This window comes from Podarcis erhardii, assembly GCF_964252035.2.
Source record: "Podarcis erhardii genome assembly, chromosome: 1".
Lineage (NCBI taxonomy): Eukaryota > Metazoa > Chordata > Lepidosauria > Squamata > Lacertidae > Podarcis > Podarcis erhardii.
In genome coordinates, this window is record NC_138497.1 from 98,756,654 (window position 1) to 98,776,929 (window position 20,276).

Consider the following 20,276-nt stretch of genomic DNA (forward strand, 5'->3'; position numbering starts at 1 on the left):
ATTTTCTCCAATCCTGGATTTTTCTTTCTTGTTTCTTTTTAGATTCTAGCCAAGAATATACAGATTCAACTGGTATAGATCTACACGAGTTTTTAGTAAATACGTTGAAAAATAATCCCAGGTAAAGAGGTGGTAGTTTGTTCGTTGTTTTTAAATTCAAAATTTATTAAATTCAAATTTTGTTACTCATTTTAGTTTGTGGTACTAGTAAGTGCCTCAAATATTGCTCTGAGACAGTGGTTCCCAATTAGCTCATAACTGTGGAAATAAGTTTTGAAGATAAGTTTTTCACATGACCCAAACAGCTGAGGGGTATGGAATGATGCCATGGGACAGTTACACAGACCCCAATTACGAATCACTGCTTTAGGATGCCTTGTGTAAAGCCTTAAAATATTTATAATTCTGTATTTTGCTGCATCAAAGCCTACTCCTTCAAATGATTATTTCCATTCCCTTTACTCACATGTTAAGATAGCTTTGTCTGAATGATTATCTGCTGAAATGGGTACAGAAACTTACGTAAGTGATGGCTAATATGATGGAAAGCAGGGGCTATAGCAGGGGAAGCCAATGTGGAGCCCGGCAGATGTTGCTGGACCACAGCTAGCATGCTTGCGGAGGCTGATGGAAATGGTAGTGCCACAGCATCTGGAGGGAAACATGTTGGCGATCCTTTATCTACAGCAATTCCCTTGGCTGCAACTCATGTGGCTTTTGTTGTTTACACCAAGAAACCATTTTTTTGGGAGGGGAGGCCTGGGGGCAGGGAGACTCTGCCAGGCTCTGCCTGGGTGGAACAACACCAGCATTACTCCACTAGTGCAGGGCTTCTTGTTCTACCTGCCAAATAAGGCTTTCCAAGGCTGAGCCAGTCCAGGATCCACTGGATCCAAAGGCAAACTATCATACAATATCACTGGGCTCAGTTGTTGTGCCAACAATTTGCCTGAACCCCACCTACCCGCCTATCCAGTGTGCATGGCAGAGCCATGGCAGGGCCATGGCTTTATTAAGCTCTTCTTGTTAATATATTTTAATACATTTGTGATTTATAATCATAGAATCATTTTTAATAGAACAAATAGTATTCTTGCATAATACACTTACTATATTACGGCATCTGGAAGCACTATTGTCTTCTTTTGGATTACCTCCTTTGTCTCACCCCTGTGTTTTTGGTTTCTAGGGACAGAATGATGCTGCTGAAATTGGAACAGGAAATCTTAGATTTCATTGGTAATAACGAGTAAGTGCTACTTGCTGGTTTTGAAGAAGTTTTTATTATATATGGTGTAGTAACACAAGTAAAACTAAAACTTGATGCTGCTTTTCAGAATCCCTCGAAAGAAATTCCCCCCCATGACCTCTTACCATAGAATGTTATTGCACAGAGTGGCTGCTTACTTTGGACTGGAGCACAATGTGGACCAGAGTGGGAAGTCGGTTATAGTAAATAAAACCAGCAATACCAGAATGTAAGTTAGGAATTTTTTTAATTCTTCATTAATCAAGCAGTCCAGTTGTCTGGATGATGGAACGTTTTAGTCTACTGACCCAGGTAGAATCTAATGAATGTCTATTTTTATTTCATTTTTTTAAAGGATTCTTCTTTTCCTAGAGGTGATCCCTAAAATATGATTGTATTTCAAATCAAAGGGATCACTAATTTTGTGGGTATCATGATAATTGAAAGCTACTTTCAGTGTCTGGGGTGAGGATGTCACTATTCATTCTCTGACTATCTAGAAATCTCTCCAGTGCTGCTGTTCCTCCATCTTGTGAGAATAATTCTTATTCCTGAACTGTAAGAATTTGGGAGCTTGAAAGTAGAAGGGTTACAGCAGGCAAGACAATTAAAATGTATAATTGGGTTAGAGCTAGCTTTTTGTTGCACTACCTGTTTTTCTGTTTGTTATTCTGTAATTGTTATGCACAAATCATACATTATTCATAAAATAACAGAGTCTTCAGTAATTATCTACACCACAAAAAGGGTCTTTTGCTGTATTATCCTGAAAAAAAATATTGTAATATTTTTAACAGATTAGTTCTAACTTGACACACAGTTCCTTGCATTAGACAACCTTGAGCTCCCTCTTGAAATCAGACAAAATGCACAAGCTTTTCCATGTACAATGTATGCCAAACGTCATTCAATCAGTCATTTGCCTATGGGATTTCCATATTTCCCCATTTATGAAACATTTCTCTTCTAGCTGTAGTAATTTAGAGGAAACAATAATTAATGCCAACCTTGGGAACCAAGTCTTCAGTTTTGATGGTGTTGGTGGCAGCTCACACACAGTAATTGTCCTTAATAATTTCAGCAACTTTCTTCCCTACATTCACATCATACACGAAAGTCTTCTGGTCTTGGTGCAACACTTCTTGTGTTAATTTGTTGTTTTCCTGGTCTTTTAAAAATAGCGTTAAAGGTGCTGAAATGCTTTGTCAAATTGGGGATTAAGTATGGCAGCCAAAGTCAAAGGACAGCATGCAACGTTTTGCATAAATAGAACAGTTCAGCAAGAACAGTAGACAAAGTACCTTCATATGTAATAAATTGATTTCATTGGGAAACTAGCAGTGGGCCTCTTTTCCTTTTGGAGCCTTACACCAAGCCATTGTGTTCAATGAGATGTTGATTCTCATATAGTTGCTCCCATGTAGAAGACCCATAGAAATATTTCTACTGTGTAAGAGTTTGAATACAGGAGGGTTAACCTTCACTTACCATGTAGATGCCTGATCAGAAAGTCACAAGTAATATTCACAAAGGTCATTTTATGCAGAAGTAAGGGAGCCATAGGTATTGCTGAAGGTTTTCTGGAAGCCTCTCGCATGCTGGATGAGGGAAACCTTACTATTGAGTTAAAGTATAGCTTGCCTCTTAGGGAAGAGGAGCTAGTTTAGAGAACACGCAGTTCCATTGCTCACCCACAAATTAGTCATCTGAATAACAGTAGAGTCACAAGCACCTTGTGGTCTGCTGATATACCATAAGTTTTTTCTTTGTCTTTGGGTGGCAGCTATATTTGCTCAGAAAATGGTATTGCAGAAAAGTGAAACTTATTAGCTGTTATGAGGGTTTTCATTTCATTCCCACAATTATTTTTTGTGTTTGGAAATAATTATCTCATCTTTGTAACTCCATCTTTTCAGTCTGTAAAATGAAACAGACATACAGCATTAAAAAAAAGCTATATTTAAGATGTGCTTATGCAAGATGTGCTCAACAATTACATATATTTGCTTGCTATACTCTTTGTTGTCTTCCCTGTTGTAAAATGACTTTGACACCTAGTTAATGAAGACTTTAGTGAGTTGGAGAATGAGCTACAGTAACAGATGAGCCCTTTTATTGTGAAAATAACTTTTGATATCAAAAAACATAGGCTGCTTTCTGGAAGCCCCAATAATAATTAGCAGGCATTTCATATAACCTATAGACTATGTAAATTATTTTAAAAGGTTTTCAATGTTCTTATTTTAAATCATTTGGGATGTAAAATAAGAATTTTAAAAGAAAACCTTGGAGGTCTGCTCCATATTGAATAAAACCCAACTTGCCTTTTCCTCATAGGCAGATTCCCCGCTCCAGTGCCGATCAGTGCTGTTAATGACATCATCAACCCAGTGCACACTGGGACGACTCAGTGGAGTGGTGATTGCAGGGCAGTAAATTCAGGGACCTTTAAGAGAAAAGAGGTAAGACAGTCTAAAGGTTCTCTGAAGTGCCTGCTAATTACATTTGGGCATCCAGTAACTCTTAGGTAGTTTGGGAAGTATTTCATTTAATTATAATACAGTTCAGGAATTAACTTGATCCTTGCTTTTATGCAAATCTCTAGAGTAGAAAATAAATGAAAAAAATTGCAAAACATGTGTGCTAGTGTACCACAGTGTGTAGTTAGCAAGGCCCCAAATAAATTTCTTATTTGTGAATGGGTTTAGAATTCCCATTTACAAATTAAATGTTTATTCTGCTGTTAGCATTACTTAGTATCTGTATGCCTCAATACAATTTATTCAAATAAACGTATGAAATGAAGGGACATCAGTGCTCTCACAAGTGCATAAACTTCACTAGTTGCAAAAAAAATAGATCAAAGAAAATGAAGGTGTTAGGACAGAAGCTGTATCCAGGGCAGTATCCCAAGTGTGTCCTCAGAGTTGTACCTTCTTCAGATTTAAAGGTACACACAATTTAAAACATTTTCATACCTGTCATGATTTATTTCATCTTACTCATTTTTTTTTAAAGACCTGACCAGAAGTTTTGTGAACATATAAAAGATGAAAAAAGTGAAGATTTTCAAAAGCGGTACATCCTTAAAAGAGAGAACTCTAGTCTAGACAAAGATGATAACCAGGTAAATGTTAAACTCATATAGTTGTTTTGACTACACACTTGCATTGTGCAATAGAAATTGGCAATTAATAACTTATTTAATTTAGATGCGAATACGATTAAAAGATGACAGAAGAAGCAAATCTATAGAAGAACGAGAAGAAGAGTACCAGAGAGCTAGAGAACGAATATTTGCACAAGATGTAGGTATTAAATTAGAAGGAACATTCATAGCATCTTTGACTATGTATGACTACCGTGACCCTAGATTGTTATACAGTACTTTGTTTATAATACTTGAATATTTAAATCACTTTGTTATGCATTGGGTAAAGGTTATAAAAATGCTGTGACTACATTAACATTCAACAGTGTGTTGAGGGAGCATTCAGTTGGTTTGGAAACCAGCAAGCAACCTGCTATTCTTCTCCAACTCTAGACCTTTAGATAAGGAAAATTTACGCCAAATAAGGAGTGGTGGATAACAGACTGAGGAATAAAAACTAATCAGGCCAGCTGTCCCCTGAGGACTTGTTAAATTCTGGATGTTTTAAGACTTGCTGTCCAGTTTCCATTGTTTCTAATAAAACTTATGTCCATATTAATTTCTTGGAATCTTAAGGTTTTCAAGAATATTTTGTATTTCTGAGAAACTTGCAGTAGAGACATGAAGGTGGGGAGGCATTTGTTCACTTTTTAAATAATATGGAATGTGGATTTTTTTTAATAACATGCTACTTCTGTGACAAGAGTGTGGGATAGTAGGGATGTGCCAATGTGGAGGATGTAGGTTTCATTACTTTTTGTCAAGGTAGCCTTGCCCCCTTTACCACCTCCTTACAATCCTGATCTGCCCTTACAGAGGGAGTGAAGATCTCTGTATTGCTGTTCATTAAGCATAAATCATCTTACCATTATTTAAAATGAGTTCAGACATCCACCTGTACATATGGTGATTCTTAATCGTTCTGACTCTTTCGTATCGTTGTAATTTCGTACAGTGTAATGAAAAAAGCAGCCAGCACCTTATGGTTTGGCATAAAACAAGTCAGGCTTAGATTGCTGGGCTGGGTTCACATGTTCAAACAAACCATAGTTAGACTAAACAAACCACGGCTTAGCATTAGGAGTAGACTAGGCTAGCGTGTGACATGGCTTGCTATAATCTTACTATTAACTTGTGAACCGTTATTGGGTAGTATGGGCTATTTATTACAGGTGACCTAAAGACATTTAAACATGTGTGTCATATTATTTGTCACATTGGGATTGATAATACAGTAGTTAGCAATGGTGATCTTCATTCTACACTGTTTCTTCCTCAGTCGCTGTGTTCCCAAGAGAATTACATTATTGACAAAAGGTAAGAGAAATCAGTTTTTAAACAAGTTCCTGTTTGCTTTTTCTAATAAAATATTAAGCTACTGTTTTATTGAACATGCCAACAGAATCCAGGAGGAAGAAGCCAATAGTACCCAGCAAAGGCGGCAGATCTTTAGGTATTGAATAAATTGGGTTTTTAAAAAAATCCCAAAGTATTTTGCACGTATTTCACTTTTTCTTGTCCCTGATTTTGCAAATAATCCCTGTATTTTATAAGCCAATTTGGTGAATTGCAGGGTCAATAAGGATGCTTCAGGGAGGTCAACCAACAGCCTTCAAAGTAGTACAGACAATGAGCTAAAGTATTCTGAATCCCGTCCATGGAGCAGCACCGACTCTGATAGCTCCCTTCGCAATTTGAAGCCAGCTGTGACCAAAGCCAGCAGCTTCAGTGGGATCTCTGTTCTGACAAGAGGCGATAGCACTGGAAGCAGCAAAAGCACAGGCAGACTATCTAAGACAGGTATGAGTGACAAACAATCTGCTAATGTGTACATGCATCAAATATCTAAGGAGAAAATATACCCCCTTTTTGCAAAAAGTAGTCCTCCGCCCTTTCAGAGATTATTTTGAGGAGAGTTGCTTTGGCTTAATTGCAATAGCATTTTGCTGCAAAACAAGTCTGTAGTGTGGTGGTTGGGAATCTGTGGCTTTCCAAATGTCATTGGACAACAACAGCAATTGTATCTTACCACTGGTCATTCATTGCTTGCTGGGGCTGATGAGATTTGGGAGTCCTGCAGCATCTGGAGGGCCACAGGTTCCCCATTCCTGATATAGTGATTAAGTTTGTGTTGTTATAAAAAGACAAGCAAGGCCCAGTGTTATCCCATTGCAGCTGGAATAAAGGCAATGGCTTTACCCACCTTTACCACCTGAGTCAGTTACCCCCCCCCAAAAAAAAAACCAACCATGTTAGAAGCCATTGATTATGCAACATATTTGGAACTACCTGGTTAGGCAAGGCATTTGGGTCAGCATTAACCCAACTGGTCCTGATTAATTACTGTGGGCAATATAATGAAGCTTGACATACAGTATACAGTGCCAGTCAAGGAACTGAAATTCAGTTAACATTACAGTGTGTCCCTGACATATTTAGATTGGAAAGTTTTTGTTTCAATAACACTGTGGGGTCCTAGACATAAGCAAAAAATTGGGGGGAAGAACTACAATAGCCAGTTTCATAAGAATGGCTGAGAATTTCTTGGTGTAAGGTTTCAAATGGCAAGTGTACTCTTCATGTAAGATAAAACACACATTGGGTTTAATGTACACAAGTACTTATGCAAGTACTTACCTTTGAAGCAAATACGTGAGCCAGGATAGATTGAGACCGTTGTGACCCAGTGTCTATAAAGCAGGGATTTGAGTGCAGGCCACCCATGCCCAAATCCCAGCACAGCCTTCTGCACTTCTGGGCTGGGACAAGCTGAGCTTTCCCGCTGTCTCACTGTTCCCCCTTTCCCTCTTGGTAATTGGTAGTGATGTTCAGTTTTGGGAAGCCAGGTGAACAACCCTGCCAGCGTTGCCTCCCATGGGCAACTGCCTAGTTCAGTATTGTCTACTCTGACTGGCAGCAGGTCTCTGGGATTTAAGATAAGGGTCTTTCCCAGCCCTACCTGGAAATACTGGGGATTGAATCTAGGACCTTCTGCATTCAGAGCAGTTGCCCTGCCACTGAGCTACAGCCCTTCCCTGACGACGAAAGCAGTTTGTTATTTTTTATGTCTACATTTAGGCTATCTCCTATTGAAGGCAATTATCTTCTGTATCAAGTTTTGCTTCGCTTATAGAAATTAAATAAATAAGTAAATAAGATGAAATAATTTTTTGTTAAGCATGAATTTAAGGAATAACTTCATTTGACAAAAGGTGTGAGCTATGAGAGGCTCAGTCCTGCTACTGGGAACCAGTTTTAAAATATATCTTCCTATGGATACAGGTGATCTAGGAGCTATGTTCTTTGCCAGCTAAGCAGTTATCAACTTTTCGTTTCTGGGAGTGTAAAGCTCTGAATTATCCTAAATCTGTAGTAGTGCATGTCCTTTCTGAAACACAAAGTACCAGTCATGAAAGTCAGCTTGCTTAGTTATCTTTATTTTATTTTTTTAGCCTCCTGATGTTAGCAAAAGCTGTTGATCTTTGGGTCTTATAGGAGAACATGTCAATGAAACATGGTTTGTGGCCTCACTCGATGGAGGCTGTTAAGAGCTTGTTTGTGATATGACTGTGAAAGGCAGCAGGGCATTTGCAGAACTTCCAATGTTCCAGCATTTACTTAGCTCTTTCAGAACCTTCTCTTAATTTCACAGGGTCCATCTCATCTCTGCTTTACAATTCAACGCTGAGTTTGGACGTAGCCCAACATATCAATCTATAGGCCATGTTGTGGGAGGAATAGGGATATTTGTTGGTGATGGTGCTCAGTCTCTTGTGGAGAGTTTCTTCACATAAAAAATTAAGGTTACGGGCACAGCAATGTACAAGAGCCCTTTCCATTACTACTGTCTAGCAAGAAAAACAGCCACTGTTTGATGTTTGGATTTCACAACAATGTTCCTATAGTATTGAGGCTACAGTACTGTAATATTTTCCTTGGTAGTTCTCCAGGATTGGTCCTTCCAGTTCTTAGCTGTGTTAGAATATACTCATTTCTCCCTCTCTGAACTTCCTAATAGGCATCCACAGGTATAAAATAAAACTTTTAAACTTGTGCAAAATGTTCACTGTTGTGAAATGAGTGCATACCTGTGCATGTTAGAAGATCCTATAGTTAGGTTGGCCTTATAAGAAACAAGTTGGGTAATTCATTAGGAAAGCACTAACTTCAGTCCCGGGAGCACTTTTGTTTTTTGCTGGAATCTCAGCGGTCACCCACAGTGTGTTAAATTTCCAAAGCAAGAGTACGTACACAGGATCTCTTCACAGTTAAGGTACAAGCAATCTGTGTCAAGCGGTCCTGAGTCTGCAGTCTTGCTTAGGAACATAACGAGTGCCTTGCTGGATCAGATTGTAGTCTTTTAGGTTGTTGCTTGATTTTAAATGGCAGTTTGAATATAATTTGATTGATGTTACGAATGTAATTTTATGTTGCTTGGTTTTAATTATATACTTTAAGTTGATGGTTTAATTATGTTGACTTGGCTCCCAGTTGAGCAAAACGGCAGCATAAAAATCAGATAAATGAATAAACTAGTTGAGCATTATTTGCAGTCAGCCTACAGTCAGTGAATGATCCTCCAGAAATAGACCAGTGGGCCATGCCTACATTGATCTGATGCACCAAAACGAAAGCATTAAAGCTTTAGGTATTCAGATTTCATATGTAACATACTAGTTCACAGAGGCCATTTCAGTCTGGCAAACCATAGTATAAATCTGGAGTAGCCAACTTGGTGCTATCCAGACATTTTGGACTATTGATTCCTGGTGGTAGTAGTACTAGTAGTAGTAATAATAATAAGAAGAAGAAGAAGAAGAAGAAGAAGAAGAAGACTATCCTGCTCTTCCTCCCAAATGAGTGCAAGCTAGCAAACACACAAACGATAAACCTCTAAAATACTGAAAAATGATTCTAATATGGATGCAGCTTTAATTATGCTGATGTCAATCAAATTTGAAATCTTGGAAGATTATACCATTTTATAAATGGTTAATTGTTTTCCTAGCATGTGGCTTGATTTAGAATGCTACGAAAGCCAGTATAAATTCTTTCCACAGTTTCATCAGTGCTGCATCATGTTGCAAGGTACACTTGTAGACACGCTTGCAGCATACTGATTCAGCCACAACTGAAAAGCAAAATTAGTACCATAAATTTTGATCTGCTGTGTGAAGATGAAAAGTGCAATCAGAGTGAGAGCTCTTCTCAGTGAGGAGCAATTGTTCATTAAAAAAAGACAAATCTTGGCTCACCAGAGCCATTTAAAATGAAAGATGTTGGCTTCATCTCAGATATTTATCACCTTAAAGACTATACAGAAGCTGCTGACTTATTCTTGCATCTCATATATGTACTTTTATTACAGAATTTGAAATATTAAAGCTAAAGTTGAGGTATGCCAGGTCCCATTTTGGTAATAGGTTAAACACGTTGTCCATATTGCCTATTGACATCAACATGGCTTAGTATTGACTTCCCCTTAAGATTAGCTTCATCTTGATACCTAATTCACTGACTGATATGCGAGGGTGCGGTAGATCAGGATGGGGAACCTGTGGCCTTCCAGTTCTTGTTGCACTACAATTTCCATTTCCCCTGACAGTTGGCCTTGCTGGTTGGGGCTGATGTGTTGGAGCTCAGGAGCCTCAGAGTCCCCCCACCCAATGCTGTAGATAAACTGTGTTGTAGGCTATGTATGTGATAGAGGGGGATCTAATGGTATTACATGGTCTCTTTTGAAGATTGCTTCTGCATGCTTTGGTTGCCTCAGATTTCTCAGCCTACTGCTCCATTGATTAGAACCCTTTTTTGGGTGGGTGGGAGGGAATAAGACATGGTGTGTTGCCATTCTGCTTTATTTTTCTCATGCCTGGCATGAGGGCAGCGAACCTGTGCAGAAGTTTGGGGCAGCTTTAGGGCAGGCCCCTCTTCTCTCCTGGCATTCACTTGTAGCTGATGCAACTCACAATCAGGAGAAGCTGCAGGGGTTGGGGCGCGACGGGGCAGCTACTGTAGTTCTAGACTGTGCATTTAAAAGCGTTAAGTATTTAATAACAACCTGCCTATTTAAATGTGCATGACGATTATTCTGTCTCTAGGTGAAATTCATTTCTCGTTACTCCTCTCCTAGGTTCAGAGTCTTCTAGTAGTGTAGGGTCATCCACGGGTTCTCTTTCTCACACCCAGCAGCCTCTTCCAGTCACAGCTCTCAGCCAGCCTTCTCATGGCACATCTGCCGTCTATCCAACTGTCAGCACTAGTAGTTCCCTTCCCTTTGACGGTGGCATAAGTGGGCAAGTGGCGCCTCCTAGCAGTAGCTTCTTTTTGCTTCCCTTGGAAGCGGCAGGCATACCACCTGGAAGTATTCTGATCAACCCTCAAACAGGTTGGTATCCAGCCGTGGATGTCTGTGCCTTGTCTCTGTCTCTCTGTCTCTCTCTCTCTCTCTCTCCTTCCCCTTTCCTTCCTTTTAACAATAACATTTAACTTGCAATAATGTGTAAAAGAAAATAAATAAATAAATAAATATTATTATCAGTTATTTATTAAATGTATATCCCACCCTTCGTCTGAAGATCACAAAGATCTTTCTGCCTTTCCCTCCCCACCCTCCCAGCCTGATTTCCCCTTCTCCTAATTTTGCAGCAACATGTATTTTAACACCTCCTCAGAGGACTTTGTAAAATTGTAATGTTATATACCCTGATGTACAAACAGTGAGGAATAGTGAAGATTTCTCATCAGATGATGCTCTTCTGCCTTATGAGGAGCTCTTGTGCGTACAATATTTTCAAATGACACATGAATAAATAATAATAATAATAATAATAATAATAATAATAATAATAATGTGGAATTGACAAGTATAGATGCTGCAATTGGTTTATTATCTTAAATTACTTTTTTCTGTTAATACCTTCTATACCTAGGTTGGTCTGTAGATAGGAATAAATGTACAGTAGTCCTTTATTGGGCCACCTTCAGTTGAGAGTGAAGGGGTGTGATATGGTTCTGCTGCTAAAGCTGAACAGTGTCTGAAAGGGAGACCATCTGCAAAGCCTTCGCTTTCCCACTTAATCTTCCCACAAAAAAGCCTTGCTTTGACGCCTGCTATTAAACCCTTTTGTCCTCTTGAGGAGTAAACTATAAAGCAGCGCTGTCTCTTGAAAATAGGCAGTGGTTGTAATGCTATGTTTTGTTTTGCTGGTAAATTGCCTTTTGCTGAATAATGTGTGTGTGTTTCATCTCGGTCCTCTAGGTCAGCCATTCATTAATCCAGATGGCACTCCAGTTGTGTATAATCCTCCTATGCCTCAGCAGCCTGTTAGAAACCAAGTGCCTGGACCTCCTCAGCAGCCACCTCCTCCCCTACCACCTCAGCAACAGCCAGCAACCAATCACATCCTATCACAGGTGCACATGCCAAAATATGCAATGCTTGACTGAGTGTTCTTGGCATCCGATGAGAAGAAAACGGTGGATCGTTGTGGCTATTAGTTGGGGAAAGGTGGTGCTGTCCTATTTATGACTTGGGGGGACAAATTTTTGTTCCAAGCGACTGCATTTTCTTAAAGCAGTGAGACAACCTGTCATGGTTACATATGCAATGTGTGTGCCTAAGATAAAAATCTTACAAATCCGTCTTGCTTAATGTGGTGTGGGACATCCTTATGAAGCAAGTCACACCTATAGATAGAGGAATGCTTGTCTTTAGGGTTACTGTAGGTAATCTGAGTCTTGTGTCAAATTTACTTTTAGTTGCACAATTAATATGGAGGATGTTCTTGATTTTGCATAAATTTATCCCCCCCCCCAAAAAAGAAGAGAAATACTGCCACTTCCATTTCTTCTTACTCTGTTGTTAACTGGTGTGTGTTCCACTGTTACTTCTTCAGCCTATCCGACCTCTTCAGCCTTCTTCACAGCCTGTTCAATTCTCCACAGTCACTTATCCACCCCCGCTCCTGCCCGTCTCGTCTACCCAGCAATACACTGTGGTATAATACCTTCTACTCACCTCTTCTGTGCATGACAGAATCTTTATAGACTTAGCTTCATGTGTTGGGATGTGCATGCATAATAAATAATACAAATACTGATTGGCTGTGGCATCCAAGGTAATTCAGCATGGGCCGGGGAGGACAAAAAAGGGTTCAAGGAAGAAAATAATCCTGTCCTGAGTTCGTTGGAAGTTTACCTGCAAGTTAAAAACAAGCTGTGTGCACAAAAACAATTGCATTCTTGATTTTTTTAAAAAAAACCTTCTTTGACATTGCTTTTTCTCAGCCAAACAGTATTTGTTTGTACCCCTTGAATATTTTTTATTTTGTTAGGGCCCTTCTCTCCCTCCCCCCCGCCCGCCTATTTCTTTGACTAACCTCCTAAGGTGTTTTGCTTTCTCTCATCTCCCACTGCAATAAAAAGCTTTCTGCCACCCTTTAATGTTTGATGGGTACCAGAGTTTGTTTCCCCCTCCCCTGCTTTTGAGTGCTGCAGCTTAGCTGCATTCCTCAAAATTATAGACATCCAGCTTCCTGATGCAAGGTAAGATTCTCCACATATTGGAGTCCTTCATTGCAGTCTTTTGGATGAATCTGAAAATTTCAGATTCTGTCAGTTCTTGCTTTTTCCGCCTAAAGTTCAATTCACCCAATTCTGCATCAGTTCGTGGTTTTTTTAAAGGACCGCATGAATATTTGCACGCATTTTCATGCTAATTTCTCCCAGTACTCTCATTCTTGTGTTCATTTCCCCCCAGTATATAATTTTTTGTGTGCAGTTCATTTGTTTGTTGGATAACCGCATTGCAAAATTTGGAGAAGTGTGAATTTCAAAGGATAAGTTGCACTTTGGTTTGTGTATTGATTCAGGAAGTGTGAATTTGGTATGTTTGCATTAAAAAGAAACTGGATGAATTTCTCGTCCATTTCTACTTGGAGAATTATGCTTTAACATCAAATCAGATGAATGGGAAAGCCCCATTGCATTAGTGGAAGTCCTTGTGTGCACTTCTGCTAGTGGCACTAGTTAGCTGAATCCTGCCCTATATATAATATGCGCGCGCGCGCACACACACACACACACACACACACCACTCCCAACATATTTAAAACCAAGTTCGATGAATGGACAGGTGATTTGTCCTGGCTACTAAATGTCATTTTTGTTACAAACTCAAATTTGCTCTTTTGTGTAATTGAACTTCTCATACACAAAATAGCCAGATTTCCGTGCCTCCCTCCCACCAAGGTTCCCCAGCTTGTTGCATCTGTATCTGTTGGCAAATATTTCCATGGTACAATAGCACCAGAAAGTATTACCAAGAACACTGAGCACAGCTTTTACAAACATTAAAGTTTGTGTTTCTTGCTGTAGGTATAAAATTTGTGTGTCATTTCCCATATTTCTACTTATTGCTGCTAATGAGATGCTACCTTTGTCTTAAAGCTTTCACTTTTAAGCTGCTATAACTAGATGTGAGGCTACTTCAATATTTCATGTTTAGTTGTGTGTTGTTGTTTTAATCGAACAGTGCTATCTCCTCTCGTGCATTCGAAAGAGGAATAACTCTTACTGTTTTGCTTATTTTAGCAAGACAACCTAGGATCCCAATTTAGCCATATGAGTCTCTCCCGACAGCCATCTGGGGAAGCTGCTGATCCTCATGCCACCATGTTCCAGTCCACGGTTGTCCTTCAGCCCCCACAGCAATCTGGTTTCATCATAGCAACGGCCCCACCTCCTCCACCAGCCCCACCGCCACCCCCTGGCCAACCTGTTCCTACTCCTAATTACAGTGCATCCAGCCACCCTGTCAACCAGCAAGTTCTTCAGCAACAGGGATATATGCAGCAACCAATGCCACAGGTAGAGAGAGCTTTGTAATATTACCAGACAATGTCAAAGGTGTAGTTCATATTAACTGCTGATTAAACTGAATCTGGCTTTGTGTAGGGCTTCCTCTTCCTCCCACTCCTTTAATTTATGTGGAAGCAATCTGAACTTCATACTTCAATCACAGAAAGAATTAGAGGACCCTTGCTGTCAACAAGTATTAACTTTGTTTTTGCTTAATTTTAGCAGAATTAGAAGTTGATGCATATTTATTACATATGCGAGTCTTCTGTTCTTTAAAAGGACTATGTGTGCATTACAATAGTTAAAATAAAGCCTCATAGGTGTTCCACTGACATATTTGTAATACAGTATTTTGACCTAAACAATACGTACTTTAAGTGAGACTATAGTACTCCTTTTTTTATAGCTGTGATAGCATGCCTTAGCCTGTATCTTGTTATTGTTGAGACTTCCACAAGAGCCTCCTCTGTTTATGATAATGGATTGTATCCAACAAAGTCATATTCAGAAAAAACCCCTATTGAAATAAGTGTACTTAGGTTAATCATGCTCATTGTGTCCACCCAGGCATGGCCAAACTTGGCCCTCCAGCTGTTTTGGGACTACAATTCCCATCATCCCTGACCACTGCTCCTGTTAGCTAGGGATGATGGAAGTTGTAGTCCCAAAACAGCTGGAAAGCCAAGTTTGGCCATGCCTGATACAACCCAATACTTCGGTTATCACATCGGCTGACAAAGCATGGAGCCACATTGTGTCTTTTTGCTGTTTTGGATCTAAAGCTGGATACAATGAATGCATGTTAAAATTTCACCAAGAGATAATGCTGTTCAGCAGCTAAGCATTTAAATAACCCCACTCCTCCTATTTTTCACTAGACTTGCTTTTCTGAGTGTGTGTGTGTGTGTGTGTGTGTGTGTGTGTGTGTGTTTATATGCTTTCTTATTTATCTGCCATCATTTTATGCTGTTGGACTTGACTCAATTATAGAAGCATATAAATGAATCTTCAACATGTTGCTTCCTTTTTAGATGCCAGCCTGTTACTGCGCTCCAGGCCAGTATCCACACTCCAGTCAGCAGTATCGGCCAGTTACTTCTGTTCATTACAACACACAGCAAAACCAGCCACTGCCACAGCCTGCACAGCAGACAGGTTGGTGGTCTCTCCCCCTCCCCACCCCCTATAGCCCAAATGCATGGACTTTTTCAGGGTGCTGTGTAATGCAGGAGGGAATGCGGTTTCGTTGTGAAAGCCTAAAAGGTCTGTTACAAATAAAGTAAGGGTTTTTTTGGCTTTGAAGTGCTGATAGAATTCCCATTTGGTGAAAATGCATTCTTTTAAATTGTTCAAGCTGATAAATCCCAAGTGACCGGATTCACAAGAAAAGAGGGTGGGAAGTAAATTATTTGTTTGGAAAACATAACCTTGAACACTCATTCTCTTCAATCCATTTTTGGCAATGTGAATAACTTCTAACAAAAGTCCAAATTGACATGGATTGATGTTCTCCTCAATTTTCAACTCTCAAGTTTGTGCAATTTATACTGTAACTGTAGCATTGCTCCATAAGTTTTTACCTTAAACTTGTTCAGAAATTCTTCAGATAAGATATCTCTGATCCTGAGTTATGGCGAACAAGTTTATCTCCCATTGCCCTTGGCTTTTGATGTTTCTCTGAGTCTTCATCCTCAAAATCGCATAAAACTATAACATTTTGGCTTTGTCTTTTCCGTGTGTTTTCTGCTGTTTCTTGAACCTCGTTTAGTCATAGGTGGTAGTTTTAATACAATGACACCCTTACTTTTTGCAGATTGAGCTCTATTGTCAAGAAGTTTTGTACTTCAGTATGGTTTAGTGTTTGTGCATGCATTAATTGTTAAGAAGTACAAAGGGGATTCTTCTTTGAGAATTGACAATTGGACTCAGATGCTTTGCTTTATTTTTTGAAATTTTGCATTACATCAGAGCCTCTTAGAAACGCTTTCTAGAATATGAAGAGGAACAGTTACGGCTTTTGTCCCACTGGCAACACCTGTGTTCTCAATGAGCATGTTTTCATTCCCACAGCAGCTAAATAAATAGCAGGGAATATAGGATTGGCTTCTCTTTTAATATGTGCTGTAGAAGTGCAAGGGCTGTCAAAAATGAGACTGTGGCCTTGATCTAGTCATGTTGATAAGGGTTTTAATAATTTTTAATGCCGCCTTTGAAAACTTTGAAAAGGAATACCTCTTACACCATTGGGTCAGGCATGCTGTATCTACGTAGGCCCACATGGAAAGATCTTTTATAGGAAAGGATCAGGCTGGTTATCAGAATACCCAGAATGTCTGCTCTCTTCCAAATCCCACACAAAGGCCTCCAGGAAGACCTGTTTTAAAGTCTGTGTTGATTATATTGGTAGGAGCCACCTTGACTCATTGTGAAGGGATGAAGTAGCATTTGAGCATTCGAAAAGTCAAATATTACCCATTCCTTTATATATCAACTATTTTAAGTCACCTTGAGGATGTCTTTGGGACAGAAGGGTAGCATGCGTTCCAGAAAAAAAAAAAAAAAGTTAAGATTTTCTCACTTTAAAATACAAATTTAAAATCACATAACTAATTCTTATTGAGCAGTGTTTAAAAACATTTACAGAGCACCACAATATTACAAGGGCAAGGATGATAAAGAAATCCTAATAGAAAATAATATATTTTATTTTTTTAAAGAACCACCTTTCAAATCTATTATATTTCAGCAGTGATTTTGGCACTAATAAAGTGTAGTTCTGTAGTAGGTTTAGGGCTACTAACATTGAATGAGAGAGAATTGTATGATCATATTTGCTTATATTTGCTATTGTACATGGGAATACAACCATGTTAAAGTTAGATTTTGCCCATCTTAGCAAGGTTTAAAATGAACCCTCCCTCTTTTTGTGTGCACATGGTATTACTTTAATCTTTATTTTAGATCTGAACAAGTTGCCTTGAATCAATATGAAGTTGGGACCTATTGAAATCAATATAAAAAATAGGTACAAACTTTTCACACTGATTTATTGAATTTCAATGGGACTGCAAGTAACTTCTAAGTATAGAGGTTGGATGTATGCAGTGGCTTGGATCCTAATTCTTCCTGCTTCCAGAAACGCCCTGCATTCCACCTTGCATTCTTTAGAAGCCCTGCCCCAATAAACCTTTGGGGAGGGCACAGGTGACTATAGGAAGGAAGGAGAGGGCTAGAAATTCCTTAATTTACCTTCTAATCCAAGATACTTCCTTTAATTGCATAAGGATACTGTCTCTGACTTGGCTGCCTTTGAGATACTTTAGGGCTCATTAGCCAACCATGTCACACAGTTATTAAAATTCTCCTCTGTTTTCTCATGCAAGTTTGCCTTACAATATTGAGGATTGCTATTGATGAAACGCAAGCAGAAACTTCCTTTGCAGTGTAGAACTTGGTTGCAAGTAATTCTCACTTCCTGTTTTACAACTCACGCTGGGCAAGACTGCCATGACCAATACATTGTGGATGTAGACATTGCTCATCAGTATGCTCCTGCAGAAGGGGTTTTGCACGTTAGGCAAAGGGCCAGAGCAGGTTTGTTTCTGAGGAGTTGTGCCAGCTTATACACACATTTAGAAGCTTCTGGAACCACCAGTGCTCTGCTGGAAAATTAGGTCCAAGCTGCTGAAGCTTAGAGGAAATGTCAAGTTAGTTTAAGGTTTTTTGAAGAATGGCCTGGAAAGTTTCCTGTTGTGTGTATGGGAGTTTAAAGATTTCTAGGGCAATAGGAAATAGTATCTATGTAAGTACAAAAAAAGCACAAGTGCTCTGCAAAATGTGAAAGGATGGAAGTGTTTAAGCCCATTCTTTTTAAGTGAAAGCAAAAATAAGCCCATTTGAATGCTCCCTGTTGTTCACCACTATCTTCAGTGACCTGTGTTTTTTTTTACTTTGCAGCATTTAAAATATTTTAGATAATTACTGAGAACAACTTTCAGAATGTCTACGTATTTTGTAGTAAATGTGGTTTTATGTGTGTCTCTGTGACAAACCAGGCCGTGGTATGTGTGATAGATTGTGCAATAGATTGGTTTTATTCATGAGCTGTTGGATTCGGGGCCGTAACACTGTCTGAGAGGGTTACATTTCTCACAGTGAACCGGTCTCTTTTTCAGCTGCTTCCTGGCTTCCTTTTTAAAGGGGTCTCAGGTGTGTCTGTCTTGGATTGTTGCTTTCTGATCAAGGAGCAAACACTGTTCTTCCCTTTAAGAAAATAAAGAAAGAAAAGTCAGCAACATCTGTCCTTACCTAGGTGGCACTAGAAGGAAGCACCAGGAAGGTGATGTTCAGAAACAGACATTGGGCAAGAATATCTTTGACAGGCTTTTTTTGCCTTTTTGTGGTCTGTTTTGTGTGTCCTGTGTTTTTTGTGTGTTTTCTCACCATGCTTGAGGTTTGCACTTCGTTAGTGAAATATTATGTCTCTTCCTAATTGCATGAGATGCAGATCGTGGTACTATAAGCAATTTCGTTATTTAAGGAAGAGATAGTATTGCAGAATGTATTTTCTCGTTCTTTGCAGAGCTCTTGAATTTTGGGAAGCATGAGGTTTTTAACTACAGTTTGCTAGCGCTGCTGTAAAATAAATTTCAGCAGGTGTTGCTTCTTCCCTTTCTTTTTCCTGCTGAGTGCTGTATTTCTTTCATGCCACTTGGTATTCTGGGGTAGAATAGTGAAGCTAAAAATAGAAAGTGTCTTGAAACCCCATGGGGCAGTGTGTTAGCAGCAATTTATATTGCCCTAGTTCCTCTCTCAGCATGGAAAATTGATTTTTGCTTTGTCTGTGTGAAAGTGCCAGAAGACACTGAATAATTTTCACAGCTACACTGCAGTCCCTGAGAAATATATATATATATATATATATATATATATATATTTAATTGAAGTTGCAGCACTTTTGTAGATTTCCAGGTTTCTATGCCATCATTGGTGCCGTAGCCTGGGTTCTAGTGCTGCTGGACACAATTTGTTAGGTGCTGAATATATTCAGGCATCTATTTTATATGAAAATATAGAACTGTTGAGAGGAGAGCATGATAAACCCTCAGGATCTCTCTTTTCTAAACAAGATTGGGAGGGAGGTATACTAAGTAAACTGTAACTTTGCAACCATGCATATTTAATCTGGCTTGTACACATCTTTTAAGTTTATGTTTTAATAGTAGATTGTTAACATGTGTTTTAGCTGCAGTCCCACTCAATTACTTCAGATTATTACTGATTTCACCTTTTAAAAGAGATTGGATGCTCTATTTCCTTGATGCATACATATGATCTTAATAAGGAAATAAAGATCCTGCTTCTACAGGATGTAGTTTTACATAGTCCGTCCAATATTTTAGGTACAAGGCAAACCTGCCTTAAGGACAAGAAGTTGGGTGAAATCATCCACTTCTCCGTTCCGAGCTTTTGAATCTTTATCTAGTAATGAACATGATATTTGATAGCCTGTGCCTAGAAAACAGGTGTAGTCCACTCATCAGACTTAACATCTTATGCCATGCTCATTACTAATCAAATAAATTTGCTGCAGCAAAGACTTGTAGGAAAACAAAAACAAGGTGTCATGAATGGGTTCATTATTTTTGGGAGAGCCCTAAGGTTTAGTACTGTATTCAGTCTGTCTGGGATTGTGAATGCACACATGTAAATAATGCAGCATGGCTGTCCAGATGAAACACTTCTATTTAGAGTTAGGCAGAACCGATTATTATTATTATTATTAAACAGCAAAGCACTGACACAGGCGATACATCTTGTTTTCAAAAGCAGGACAGCAAAGTGTAATGGAATGTGATACTTCCCTTGAAACTGGGAAATCAGTGTCTGAAAGTTCAGCACACCATTCACCATTTCAAAGTACAAATAGTAGCTTGGCCCCCCTCATGTTTTCAAAGGAGAAAAAAAATGCCAAACACATTATAATGCAACAGCTGAAATGAGGCCTCTCAAGCA

General features: G+C 39.1%; 1 protein-coding gene across 6 annotated transcripts in view; it reads left to right on the forward strand.

Annotated features, from left to right (window-relative positions):
- The window catches only part of R3HDM1 (R3H domain containing 1), a 46,888-nt gene that overhangs the window by 14,194 nt on the left and 12,418 nt on the right, over positions 1–20,276 (forward strand). For 2 of the 6 annotated variants that reach the window (XM_081871049.1, XM_081871052.1), the window contains 13 exons: positions 43–121; positions 1,190–1,249; positions 1,338–1,478; positions 4,268–4,376; positions 4,462–4,557; positions 5,680–5,717; positions 5,803–5,853; positions 5,974–6,200; positions 10,534–10,788; positions 11,662–11,816; positions 12,299–12,400; positions 13,995–14,270; positions 15,293–15,416. In XM_081871049.1, coding sequence (XP_081727175.1) covers positions 43–121; positions 1,190–1,249; positions 1,338–1,478; positions 4,268–4,376; positions 4,462–4,557; positions 5,680–5,717; positions 5,803–5,853; positions 5,974–6,200; positions 10,534–10,788; positions 11,662–11,816; positions 12,299–12,400; positions 13,995–14,270; positions 15,293–15,416 — 1,713 coding nt within the window. The remainder of the gene's footprint in view (positions 1–42; positions 122–1,189; positions 1,250–1,337; positions 1,479–4,267; positions 4,377–4,461; positions 4,558–5,679; positions 5,718–5,802; positions 5,854–5,973; positions 6,201–10,533; positions 10,789–11,661; positions 11,817–12,298; positions 12,401–13,994; positions 14,271–15,292; positions 15,417–20,276) is intronic. The other 4 variants (XM_081871051.1, XM_081871053.1, XM_081871050.1 and 1 more) reach the window with 4 other exon arrangements.